This window comes from Anas platyrhynchos, chromosome 20, assembly GCF_047663525.1.
Source record: "Anas platyrhynchos isolate ZD024472 breed Pekin duck chromosome 20, IASCAAS_PekinDuck_T2T, whole genome shotgun sequence".
Classification (NCBI taxonomy): Eukaryota; Metazoa; Chordata; class Aves; order Anseriformes; family Anatidae; genus Anas; species Anas platyrhynchos.
Window position 1 is genome coordinate 1,347,293 of NC_092606.1, and position 13,639 is coordinate 1,360,931.

General features: G+C 45.5%; 1 protein-coding gene across 25 annotated transcripts in view; it reads left to right on the plus strand.

Annotated features, from left to right (window-relative positions):
• Positions 1–13,639, plus strand: part of MSI2 (musashi RNA binding protein 2) — a 227,496-nt gene that overhangs the window by 69,791 nt on the left and 144,066 nt on the right. For 24 of the 25 annotated variants that reach the window (XR_011804315.1, XR_005260303.2, XM_072026215.1 and 21 more), the window contains one exon: positions 5,455–5,547. The exons of the other annotated variant lie outside the window; for it this stretch is intronic. Coding sequence is in view for 22 of the 24 variants with exons in the window: in XM_072026215.1 (XP_071882316.1) it covers positions 5,455–5,547 (93 nt within the window). In the remaining 2 variants the exon portion in view is untranslated. The remainder of the gene's footprint in view (positions 1–5,454; positions 5,548–13,639) is intronic. 25 annotated transcript variants of the gene reach the window in all.

The following is a 13,639-nucleotide window of genomic DNA, read 5'->3' on the forward strand; positions in this document are numbered from 1 at the left end:
TTAAAGAGCTCTTTCATTCCTGCCTACCTTGCTGTAGCTGGAGTCGGTTCTCACAGGATGACATTAGCTTACGCAGGGGTCAGGCACAAGGTATTTGCACTGGTTAAGTCTTGCTGAAATCCTATTTTGAATACTTAAGCATGTTGTACGTGGCACGTAAAGCCGTGCTGCCTTTGGACGGGATTGAGTTTCTCTTCCTCTTGGTGAGCTTGAGAGCCTAATATTTGCTAGCTTATGGTGCCACAGTGCTGTAGACAAAATCTGCCCATCGTTTCTGAACCATATAGTGATTGGTATATTGGGGAAGGGGATGGATACTGGGGTGTTCTCTTACTTCGTGAATGGAGAAAAGTTGGCAGCTTTCAGTAAATGTTGCCTTTTTCATGATGGGCTTTGTGTTGTTTCAATTTGTTTTTAATAGCTTTTTGGAAGTTGCTTTGAGGATCCTGGAGACGGAAAAAAAAAAAGAGAAAAGAAAAAGAAAACCTGGAGAATTCTTGCTTATGGTTTGTGTTCTGCCAAAGAAGCCTAGCACTTTAGTTAACAAGATCACTTCCCCTATTACATGAGTTACTGTTGTTGTTAATAAGAATTAATGCTGTAGTTTGGATGTACAACATAATGGGGTATAAAAGGCAGTTTAATATATACACCAAAGATGAGTTTTCCTATTACAAACCTATTTAGAAGGCAGATACATTAGAAATGATGAAAAGTCAAACTGCAGATGAGGTGAGCAAGCTGGAATACGCATGCACCCACACGGACACTATAGCACAAGGAGAGGAAAGTGTTCTGAAAAACAGTTATATATGCATAATTAGTTTAATCTGAAATGAATGCTAATTTCAGCAATTCATGGTGTAGATTCACAGTTAGTACTTCAGTCCAATTCCACCATGCTGAGATGTTTAGGAGGTAAAGAATGGTGGGGAAATGATACTTAAAACCATTATATTTGACCTAAAGCCAAATAAGTAAGTCCTGTGTTAACCACAAACTGTGCCTTGGCTCATCTGAAAATAATGGTGGGTACTTGTTGCCTGAGATTTTGAAATTCCTTGGATTCTGCAAAATATTTCATCTGCTTAAATCATCCCCTGTATTCATTTAAATATTCATGATGATAAGACAGTTACAGTGGGAGGAGAAAAAAACACAAAACCAAGAAACCTAAAAGTGGAGTTGGTATGCGAGGATATTAATGGACACTGAACTGGAGGCTCTAACTGCAAAGCTGTGTGTTCCTTCATTTGTCCTTTATTGGTTGGTTTTATTTCATAAGATGTATTGACATGCTTGAGTGGGACAGGATTTTTGCTTCCAGAGACTGTGCCATCAGCCTCTTGTTTAGAGATTTTTCCTTGTATGCCCCAAACTGATCTAATTGTAACCTTAACCTTGCAAAAAATGACAGTAAAGCAGAAGAGCTGTCTTGCTGAAGCACCGTGGCTTTTCCTGCTTCTGCACCAGCTGAAGTGTTTGCTCAGTTGCAGAACACAAAGGCGAATGTATTTCTCAAAAGCCAAGCCAATAAAGGGATTGTAACCTTGAGTGATTCTTTGCAGTTGTAGTCACATGTGTTTTGATTAACTGCAACACCAACACAGTATACAAACAAAGCAATTCTGCAGGTACTTGCAATTAACAGACTTTATAACCAACGTTAGATCTAACTCTCCCCTGTTGACTCCTGCTACAGCAAGAGAGACACCTTCGGTGTACAGAGGCTCCAAAAAACATCCATTATCTACATTTTGCACAGTCCTGCAACAGCAAATGATAGATGTATTATACTGCAAATTAAAAACAAAGACAGGAAGCTGGCAGGATGGTGGTTTCTGACTGACCCAGACCTCTTCTTGTCATTCATAAAACACGGGTTTGTGATTGACTCTCACAAATCACTTCCTGCTATCCCCACGCCGCATCGCCACCGCGGGCAGCGAGCAGCCGGAGCTGCTGAGTGCCCTGCTTGTGGGAGCGCCCCGCCAGCAGCCTGTGGGCACTGGTGCTGAGCGTGCTTCAGAAGTGGTGCGGAGCCGCAGTCACTCGCCTTGCAGGGGCTTGGGGGTGGGCACACCTTCAGGTTTTGTTTTTTTGCTGCTATAATTAAAAAATATATATTTAAAATACTGGTAATGGGTGCAAACTGATGGCAAGGCGTGTTTTGCTTAGATACAGACATAAAAGTTTTTGTAAAATTGTAGGGGTTTGGGGATGTGCTAATTTATTTTCACAGCCAAATGAGAAATTTTGATTAAAAAAAAAAAACAACCAATTTTGAAAAGAAAGGCTCTTCAGGTAGCTCAGTTCCCTATGCTCCGGTCATTTGTCATCATTAATGTTTACTGAGCAGCATTAAGTGTACTTCAGTAAACACTTCTTAACCCTTTGCTCTTCCTCCCTGCAACAAGCACGGGCCTGGGGAGGTGGCAGCGGAGGGAATCCCACGAGGCATGAGAGCACCCTGATGGGACGCGGCAGGAGTCCATCGGCCTCGGTGCCGTGCCTCTGGCTGTAGTCAGCGGCGGTATGGGGTTGGACATGACATGCTCTCCTTGTGTGCCCTTGCAGCTGGTAGCAGTGAAGGTTTTTGAGCGTCCTAGCAATGATTTCACCCGTAGCTCCCTCAGAACTCGGGTGAACAGGTCCTGATGGTTGGATTAGCTTTAAGCTCCCTTGCTGGTGATTCAGTGGCTGATGTCCAGAGCGAGTGTCCCTGGTGCAGTAAAACGCCTGCGTTAGTGAACACCTTTATTTTTTTTCCAATAATCTTACATCTTTTGAATGCCCCATGGTGTTTGGCTGGTGTTGAAGGGCCGCAGCCATTAGCTGTCGGGCCAGCAGTGCGGCTCCTGGCTGTGCAGTGCCAAGCCTGAGGCGCGGGGCCCGGCCTCGCCTCGCGGCTGCCCTGTGTGGCTGTGGGGGCGGCTTTGCAGGTTACAGCAGGACTTGGAGGCTCCATTTCCAGTTGGCCCGAGTCCTGCTGCACTCATCCAGCAGTCGTGGATCGGTGGGGCCGTACCGGCACAGACAAGCCAGCCCAGCAGCAGCTTTCTGGCCGTGTTCCCCCACCGCGGGTGCCCCGAGTCGCGGCTCCGGGCCGAGCACGCGGCCTCTGCGCCGGGGCGAGAGGGCGGCACCGGCGCGTCCTGTCGGAGCGCGTCAGGGCAGGAGGAATTGCTAAAGCTACAAATTACTTGTATTCTTTTGCTGAGGGGAACGCGTGTAACAAAGCAATTGAACTGTCTCTTCAGGAAAACGTAGATTGTAAAAGCAGACTTAATTTTGTCCTTCACTTTTGTACCAAGGAGCCGATCTCTGAAACCATTTCCCAGCTCGCAACACATCTCTAGGCATTAAAATGTGGTGAATTTGCTTGTCATTACCAATATTTTCCTGGACTGAAGCTATTGAAACAAAGTAGTCTGTCTTTTTTTTTTTTTTTAAACCTTCAATCTTGCTTCTAACAGAAGTACCTCTCTCTTTCTTGGTCAAATATAAAAATGATGATAATTTCAAATGTTGCTTTAGAATAATTGCTTTCCTTCTTCTTTTGTATGACAACAGAAGCTCAGCCTGATCTTAAATCAGATGCTGGCAGGCAGAGGGCTCTTGACAGCCCTGCAAAATCCTTTAGTTACAAGTCGGCTTTAGCCAATTCTTTATTTGTAAATGACAATTTTCTACAGAAAAATATATGCTTGGACTTCAATTTCGGAGTCCTAGATTGCAGCCAGGAAAAAATAATTGAATTTTTACACCTTTTTCTTCTTTTCTTCCTAACTTAAAAAAAATATAAAGTGAAGCTCTGTAAAGCATGGTTAGGGGGCTGATTGAGGGAAGTATCTACCCTGGTTAATTTGAATGGCGGTGGAGACGGGAGTGATGTTTAATTTGTTCTGCGCTGAGAGAATTTGGGGCAACTCCAAGCTTTTTGTTCAGTGCCTCAGCTCCGTGAAGGCTTCGCCGGTAGCCGTGCACCCCAGCTTGTCACTATGGCTCCGGTCACATCACAGAGCCCGGCTGGGCCAGCGCCAGTTTGGGCAGCAGCGCTGCTCCTGGCAGCCCGCGCTGATGGGGCTGCAGAGCCCGGCAGTGACCTGCAGGCAGCCCCATGCGTCTCCGTCACTGTCATAAAGTGCATCTCATCTGTACTAAAAATAAAAAGGTAAGAGAGGGAAGCAGACCTAACCTCTGCATTGAGCAGCTGCAGCAGCGGCGTCCCCGGCCGGCTGCCCGGTGTCCTTCCCTTTTCGCGGGTTCAGAATTTGCTGGCTGTTGTTCAGCCAAGCCAGTCCTGCTGCTGGTGTTACAGGGTGTTTCTTCCCTTCAGTTCTTTACAAGTTGGCTCCTTCAGCCAATTTCTGTCATACAGGAAACAAAATCAGGCATTGTAATATATGAATTTCTTATTGACATGTTTGTTGGTTTCTTGAGTTAACACGCGGCGTTAACTTCAAAACATCTGTCCAAGGTGCAGTAGGCTGCTAGGTGGCTGTTGCCTCCAGCTGGAAGGCTTTCCCCTGGGTCCAGGCATACAGGGATGGTGCCTGGCCCTTTGGAGCGTGTTGACAGCATTGTCCTGGATCTGCATTCAATGTAAGGTGGCCCACAGGGCACAGAGGCTGTTTGGCATTAGCCCCCCAGTGGCCCCAGCTTCCCTGCTGCTGTTCTGTAGGTTCGGGTCCCTGGGCTGGGTCCTGTCCGTCTTAAAGGGTTATGGATAACGAGCCATCCGAAAGGACGTGCTCTGTAGGGAGTCCAGCATCATCCCTTCACGTTGTGTTTGGGTGGGGAGGGTCAGCGAGAAGAGCTGGGTGCTCAGCTGGGGTCTGGGGTAACACCCGGGACAGGGCGATCTGCGGGGCCTGATCCAGCCCCTGCGTGGTGGTGACACCGCACGTTTCTGGAGCGTGGTCTGTGGCAGCTAGAGCACTGTGTCAGGGGCTCGTGCTGTCTCACCTCATGTGATTAGTTTTAAAGTGACTGTACCAAGTTCCTTTTAAACTGGCTTATGGAAACTTAATAACACAGAGCTTCAATTTGGTGTAATTGCCTTTTGCCAGCCAAGGAGCAGGCACTTTGTCTTTAGGAAAGAAGGGGGGAAAATGGCACGCATTTTTGTGACGGTAGCTATCAGGATATGACACTTGGAATCCTTTTTCACTTATATTTGCATTGAGAAGCACAATAAAAATCATTTATTAAAAAAAAATATCCGGGGGCTAGAGTTGTTATTGAGTGCCTTTACTCAGCCATTTCTCAAATAAAAACAAAACAAGACAAAGAAAAAAGAAGTATCTAATCAAATAGAATCTGAATTGCTTTTGTAGAGAAATATTCTCATTAACTGGGCTAGGGATGGCATCTGACGAATATTTCTTTTTTTCCACATATTGTTTGAAATAATCTGGTTAAACCATATGCTTGTCTTGTAATTTCTTGCAGATGGTCACAAGAACAAAGAAAATATTTGTAGGTGGATTATCGGCTAATACAGTAGTGGAAGACGTAAAGCAATACTTTGAACAGTTTGGCAAGGTAAGTTCCTGCCCAAATGAGCACTGCATATTTTGAATTCTTTTTTTTTTTCCTTTCTTTTTCAAGTGTGTTTTGAAAAAAAAAAAAAGCACAGTGAGGCCTGTGCTCAAAGGAGGGCCAAATTTTCTGCCTTTCAATATAATTTCTCAAAGCCTATTTAAATTGGTTCTGGAATTCCTTTTGTTTGTTACATATGAATGTGTACAGCATTGCCAACACTGTTTACCTTTATTAAAAAAAAAATCATTGGGAGTTGAATTTGCATATGTTCAGGAAGAATTTGACCCTTAGCTGAATGATTACACAGTTGTCTACTCCATAAAATCAGCCTTCTGTTTACCCCGATTCCGGTAGCTAAAAGAGCATATAGAGGTATGTGAGAGAGCTCATTAAGTTGTGGAAATGCCTGAAGGAACCATGTGAATAGCAAGAGTAATATGGAAGTCACTGGAATATCCTTTTCAATTCTTATTAAAAAACTCTTAAGCAACATCCTTCTGGAAGTATATGTAGAATTATGAAATCATTAAAAACAAAAAAACAAACCAACCAAACAAACAGAAGTTCCTGTTGGAAGGATTTATTACTGTTTGGAGGAAACCTGAACCTTGCCAGAATATTCTTTTCAGCAGTGGAACAGCTCAAACTCCACAGTCCAGGCTCCAGCTGGAGTTTGGTGCCACCCACTTCCATGGGGTGCCATGTCCTCAAAGGACTGGTCTCTGTCACATCAAAGTCCCTCTGGGCACTTTACATCCCCAAGGCTTCTGGATGCCTGTTCACCTTCCAACAAGGTGAAGAGTTTGCACTTGGAGACTCCTGTAAGCCCCCTCCCTGCAGAGGCAGTAGACCCAGAACCACGGCTGTGGTGGCGTAATGAGCTGTAGGTTGGTGTACTGGGGTGAGCTGATCCTCTGGAGTCAGGGCAGGACAGAGCACTTCTGTTCCTGGAGGCACAGAGCCCGAGGCCCCAGTGGGCACTGAACCTTTGGTGTTGCACGCAGCTCTGTTCCTGTCTTTTGGATGCATCAGCTGATTATTTAAATGCATGATTGCATGAGGACACAGCAGGCTATCCCAAAGCAAAGCAGCTCCCATTCCTTGTAGTTAGTTTATATTTCTTTTATCTGGCTCTGAAATGCCTTGGCCATGCAGTATTTTGTTGAGGGCTGAGGAGGGGAGTTTATAAACTGTTCCTGTGCTGGATTGATGGTTGTTTTGCAAGCCATTCATTTTATTTTCAATAATAATCTTCGATTCCGGCAGGATGTTTACAGCCTGCTGAGCCTTTTATTAAAGGATTACATGAGCTTTTGGATGTTTCTTGTGTAGTTACTTCTAATTGCAGAACTCCTCTAACCTGTATTTTTGAAGTTAATAATAGTTTCAATATAAGTGCTTTGCATATTGTCTGGATGCTCTCTTAATATAGCCTTTTTAATTTCACCATCTGGTAGTTTCATGTTTGCAGTTTTACAGTCCCTGAGAATGCAGACAACTGGGCTGCGTTTTTCAGTAGACTTGTGGTTCTGGATGCTTCAGTTCCTGCTTTTGTGATTTGCCTTTCTTGAGACAGCTTAAAGAGGTCAGACTTTCAATCGGCAGTGCTTTTGGAAAATGACATACTTTTTCAAGTGTCGTAAATTGAGGGCTAAAAAATAAAGGGGCTGAAAATAATTGTGCAAGTTGTGACCAAAGCTATAGCCCTACCTCTAGCAGGAGAGCAGGTATGTCCTGCTGAGGCTGCGTGGTCCAGTTGCTGGAGCTCAGTGACTGTAGGAGCTGGGGCTCACAGAGCTTGCCCCTGTGCTACCACATGGCAGTTTCCAGTTTCATCCCAGTTCCATGCTGCTGTATGCTAGCTTGTGAAAAGGAGCTGAGATTGAAGGCAGTGGCATTTTGGAGGAGAGGCTTTTTGGCTGTGTTGCTGTGTTTCGACCTTGTGTGCAAGTATTCAAGTGCTCTCTGCTGTACTTTGTCAGCTGAGATTGGTTTGAGGGGTGTTTTAAGGTGATGGTCTGGTTGTGAGAAGGCGCCTAGGGGTCAATACCCTTAGGAATTGTGGACTTGTGGTCCAGCAAAGTCAGAAGACTCATTAGCCCAGTGCAGTGGGTGGGATTCTGATTCAGGTACAGTGACCCAGGACTGGGCCTGCGGGACTGTGTAGGAGCTGTTTCCTTCTCCATGTCTGTTCCCCTTCCCGACCTTTCCTTGACTTGCTGGGTTAGGCTGCAGGCTGGTTGTGGCAGACTGATGACACATCTGCACACTGCTTAGCACACAAGCCTCACTCTCCCATCAAGCCATTACAATGCAAACAATGCATCAGGATCGATTGGCAAGGTTTGCGTTTGCTTAGCACTTTCTTAAAATAAAGACAATTGCATTACATAATTAACGTGTAGAGGAGCCGCCCACATTTGATAAGAACATCTCAGGTGACTTCCTCTTTGAAATGCTGAGCTTATGTATTGGTGTGGAAAAAATTGCTTAACTGCTGCTGTGCTTCTTGAAATCCTGTTTGTACTTGCTGCAGAGAAGAGCTTTGCAACCAGGGGAGGTCGTTTTGGTAACTCGAGGTAGCTCTTGAAATGCTCTACGTGGTTAGAGCAGCTATCAGCTCTGGGGCCAAGCTGACTCACTAATTTAACTGGAGTTGGCAGGAAGGGCCCTAAAGTGTTGAATTTGAAACCGCTTCCTTTTGAAAAGTAAATGTCAGAACCTTTCTCTCCAGTAAAAAGAAAACTGCATTTAATAAACCCTCTTCCCTGACTTCACCAGTGAAAATGCCTGCCAGCTAGAACACCAAAATACGTGGTAATGATAACTCCTGAGACTTTTATTGTGAAGTTTCTGATACGATTGTTTTTTCTTTCTGTAAGGCCGAGATATGTGAGACTCCTTGCTTTCAGTCAGCAAGGAAGGGAAGTCCCTTACTGCTGTAAGCTGTGGAGGAAGACTGGGAAAAATTACCTGAGTTAAAACCAAGAGGCTTAACAGGAGGAGTGCGGAACAGTGTAATTAAAAGCCTCGTGACTGCTGAACGCTTAGGGTTGGTAATGCTGAGCATGTGGGGCACACAGGCGTTGTAGCCCCCCCGAGAGGCTCTCAGCCCCTCTGCAGGAGGAGAGGAGGGGGCCGGGGCCTGGGGGAGCTGTGGGATGTGCTGGGCCCTGGAGGAGGGCGGCCTGCCTGGGAGGGTGCTCGGCGCTGCGGCCATTTTGGGGGGCTCGGGGAGCAAGGTGTGGCTGAGGGCGTGAGGAGGCTGAGCCAGCAAAGCAGCACTTGGAACAAGTAACCCTTTCAAATCAGAGTGAAACAGTTGCTTCTGTGATCCCCTATTACTTCAGTCAAAGGTGTTCCAGACATTTTGGCAAACGTAATGCATTCGCTGGCTGCGTTAACTAATCCAGGGTCCTCAGCATTGCTGGTGTGTGAAAAGCTGTCTGTTACGACCCAGTTTGAAAACAAGCGTAAATGAGAGGGTGCAGGATGGCTGGCGGTGGCAGTGCTGGGGCTGCCAACCTGCCTGTGTTATGGCTTTCTGAAAGCATAACCGAACGGTGTGCTCTGAGGTCGGGACATGTCGGAGCGTTTAAGGCTTCTGGTATCAGTAAAAAGTAGTGTAACAGCCTCCGAAAGCCTCACCCAGAGGACTGTGACCAGCAGAAGGCCCCTCGGCACCAGTGCAATGCCCTCTGTCAGGACGGGCACATTCTGCACCTTTGAGGGTCTGGTTCGGTTCGGTTCCAGGTAACGCTCCCTGCTTAGGGCTCCTGTGAAAGTAATGTAGTCCTTATTCTGCGACTTGCAATTATACTTCACATGGCGAACTGTGTAATTAGTTTGGAAGACTTATGCCTAGTCATTGGTTTATCCTAATCGGCTTTGGCTTTTCCCAACAACAAAGTGAGCTTATTTTCCTAAGCTGAAACAACTCTGCTCCCTTTGTTCCTGTCTTTTATTGTCTCATTCCTTTCATTCTGTTTTACTGCCAAAATTTTGTTTCATTAGGCCTACAAGTCATTTCCAATCCAGTGGGCTGCTACAATGAGGCCTTTATACCTCAGCTGCCCTGGTTCCCATGTCCCTTTGGTCAGGAGCCAGGCTTGCTGTCTGACACCGCTTTAACCCCCTCGCTGCCCGCGCTGCCGCCTGCCCCGGGGCGGCCACGTCGCATCGAGGCCTTGGCATGGTGTGGGCCAGGCCCGCAGCGTGGCTCAGAGCCCACCTGAGCTCTGAGCACCGAGCGGCCGGTCACTGGTGCGTGAGCGTGGTGGGGCTCCGGGATCACTTTTTGACCCCATTGCTGAAACAGAATTCTGTTTAAGTCTTCCTCCCAAAGCAGTGCAGTCAGTCTTGGTGGGAAGTCTTTGAAACTGTGTGTTTCCAGCCCAGTGGGAACAGGGTTGTGTTATAGGTACGGTTCAGCTGTCTTGAACTATTTAGATCAGTCCAGATATGACAGTTCTGGTAGAAAAATCATGTTTTCTGGCGTGGGAGGGAATTCATTTAATTTACACTTTTTTGAAATAGAATAGTGGTTTTTAAAGGAGATGTGTGAAATATTTTTGTGGATTTTTTTACATACTGTTACTTTAAACTGCTAAAAAAGCAGTGCTAGTGTTGGTGGCTCCAGCTGTTTTACTTGCTCTCAGAGACTTGAAGTGGGTGCATTTGCTGTGTTTTCTTTAACAGCAATCCTAAAGTGACTTGTGGGGAAGAGGGCAGTGGCATTTGCTTTTTATTTTAAAATTTCAAATGAAATTGGAACAGAGACGTATGCATTAATCTTGTTTTCTGTTCTGACTTGCCACGAGGTCCCTCAGACAAATTGTAGGCATGCTTCAACTTTGCTTGGAATATGTTGTTTCCTCACAAATGGATTTAAGATTTGGAGAATTTGAAACAAGACAGGATTTCTGAATTATCTCTCTGGATCTGAAATGTTTTATACAGTTGCTTGTTATTTCCTGTGAGACGCGAAACAGACCAGGGGAATAATAATTTCTAGCTTCTGATGTTGTGTTTTTCTGCAAAACTGCTGTGCTTTTGAAAGATTGTAATTTTTTTTAATGTCTACCTTCTGTAGCCATGGCTTACGTTCTGGTTGCAGTTAACCAGGAGCAGTAGCCAAGAGGAGAGCCGTTCCTAGCCCTGTCCCTGCCCCAGGCCTTCCTTAGCAGAGCCGTGGTGCTGGGTGCAAGAAAAGTAAAGCTGAAAGCAGCGAGGCTGCAAATAGTAAAACGTGAGGATGAGAATGTTCTCCTTCTGTTGTACAGCATTGTACGTTATAACAAAGAGAGCAACACAAGTAAAAGACTGGTTTAACCTTTGAAAAAATAATCTGCTTTGAGTAATAGACAAAGTCCCTCTCCTTTCTGTATTTAACTGTGCCGGGAGGGGGAGAGGGAAGGAGGTGTGATCCACACAGAGGATTTTAGCCTAATCAGGTGGTTTACATAACTTGCTTCCTACATGCTTTTCTCTCAGACAGCTGTGAAAATATAAATCAAGAAAACATGAGAGAAAACTCCTCCTTGTTTGGCAAGGCTGTCTGGGTGTGAACGAGTTAATGCGCTGTTGGAGTATTAAGCACTCCCGTGGTTTACTTTTCCCTGAGACCTTGAGTATGGCCTCTGAAGATGTTATTACAATGGAGTTGTTAGCATGAGAAAAGGTGGTTTGCTCGCCATGGGTTCATTTCAGGGGGGTTTGGAAGTCTGTGGAGCTGGAGCTAAGGCCAGAGTCAGGAGGTGCAAGGAATTTTGCTTGTCTGAAAGTGAAAGCTTAGTTAATTCAGACTCGACGTACAGTTTGAATTGTATTGTTACATCCATTGGACACTGATGTGTAGATTTAATGTTCAGTGGGATCCAGGGATGGGCATTCTAAAAGTGTTTGCTTTGCAGGAAAGTAATGCTTTGATTTGACAAGGTGTTAGCCTCTCACATTTTCATTACTGTATTTCCAGATTCAATATTTGTGAATGGGTGATGTTTTCTGAAATGTAAGGACAGATCTGGACTGTTATTTACATTCTCAGCTGTAATAGCCTGAGTTTTGAAACATTTTAATAAGCTGTAAACCAGAATGCGTTGGCTTTATTTTCAGCTGCCGCTAATGGCACTGTTCTCCTCGGAGCGAACCTGAGCTCTGGGCCCGGTGATGAATAGCTCTGAGGTCCTTCCATTCTTCTTTCTATCAAAGTTAACCTAGGTGTACTTTGGGAGAAGTTGCTTAATTTGATTCATTGCAACTCCCTAAAACAGAACGAGCAGCAGACAAACACGTCATTGTTTGCAGCCCTTGATAAGTTTGGAACAATGCAGAACACAATCTGTGCAGGCTGTTCTGTTACGGCACTGCAGAGCTGCACTCAGCCTTGCTCGGGCTGCTGCCTCTGCCCTTCGCAGAGGCTTTAAAGTCCCAGTGTTCGTGGATTTCCTAATTTGAGTGTTACGTCCACAATATAGTAAAGGATAATGAATATTCCTTTAAATTTTTTGCTTTGGCATGTCACAAAGGGATCTGGGATATAGTAGTCCCTCGTGGCCTAAGCACTTTTTATTATTTCTGCTCCCCTCCTACGCATGCTCTTTTTTTTTTTTTTAATGAATCAAGAAACTTGATCGTTACTTAAAAAGAAGTCAGTGTTTTCATTCTGTCAATGAAAAGTTGTACACAGGAAGTCAGTTTTTAGGTGGTCTCTAATAAGACATGCTTTGTGGAAGTGGTTTTGTTATAAATTAGATGTTGGTTTCTACCTGGATTTTATGAAAAGAGGAAATGTTAAGGCAGGATTTGTGGGCACGGCAGCTGTATCAGAACACAGCAGAAGTTTAAAGCACAATTTTATTTCCTTTTTACTCCGGTTAAATGAAACGGCAAGGAAGCTTTTGTGCCGCAGCACTGTAACCCGTGTGAGATTAGGTAATTGTGGTGGAGAGTCAGGGCCCCGAACATCTGTCTTCTGTTTCCCACTGTGCCACCCACTTGCTGTCTGACTTTGGGCAAGCTGTTTTATCTTGCCTTACATTTCCTTGCCTTTCTTACTTAGTAAGCTCTGAAGGGCATGGGAAATGTAAATATGCCAACACTCATGTCACTTGCAGCCTTCAGCCGTGTGGACTCGGTGAGGACTGGGAGGAACGCCCTGGTGGCAGTAGGAAGGGGCTGAGGCCGAGCTCTGTGCCGACGGTACCGGAGCTGGCGCAGTGGCCGTGCCTGACAGCTGCTGCAGGTACGTGGGGCGGCTCTGCTGGAGCAGCAGTGCAAGCAGGGATTAATCAGGGATGGAGCCTGGCAGAAGGAAGTTGTAAGAAAATACTCGTTAACTCCTCCAGCATTCACGTGAATGCTTGTTTGCAGTGAGTAGATACCAATTTTGCAACTGACTCAAACCCATAAAGTTACCCTGTATCTTTCCTGAGACCCCACGAAAGTTGATTTTTCATCCTTTCCTCTTTTGTCTTATAAAAACCTGATACAATATGCCTAACAAGTTTAACTAATCATGTTTGATAACCTATTCAAATTATCCCCGCGGCGGTCTTGGATTCATCCGCAGTGTGGATGAGTGGGGCTGTAGATGCAGGCCTCCTTTGGAAGGAAATGTTTGTTTTCATTGTGCTCGGGTAGCATCTCGGAGCCCTGCTCATGGAGCAGGGCCCATGGGGTTGGCCACTATGCAAAAAGACAACAGCAAGATGAACTCTGCCCCAGCCAGCTGCATCTAAAGCGAGAGAGAGTGGTGTTAAACTGCTGCAGTAGGAGTGACGTAAGATTTTCTTTGGTAGGTGTTTCTAACATATGCTGTGAAATTGCATCAGGTTCTGGTGTGGTACTTGGCTTGAAGTGCAGCCTCTCGGACTCTCCGAGAAGGTGTTTCTGAAGGTAGACACTGCTCCTAACGTCGGTGGAACTGATGACCTGGCTCCAGAACATGACTTCTGGGGGTGCCAAAGCTTTGCCTTGGGAAAACTTGTGTTTTAACATCAGTTCACTGAAGGAAATGTAGCAGCAGTTATTTGAAACTATGGCGTAACTGAAGCTTGCACTACACTGCCCACAAACACGGGGTAGGTTCATG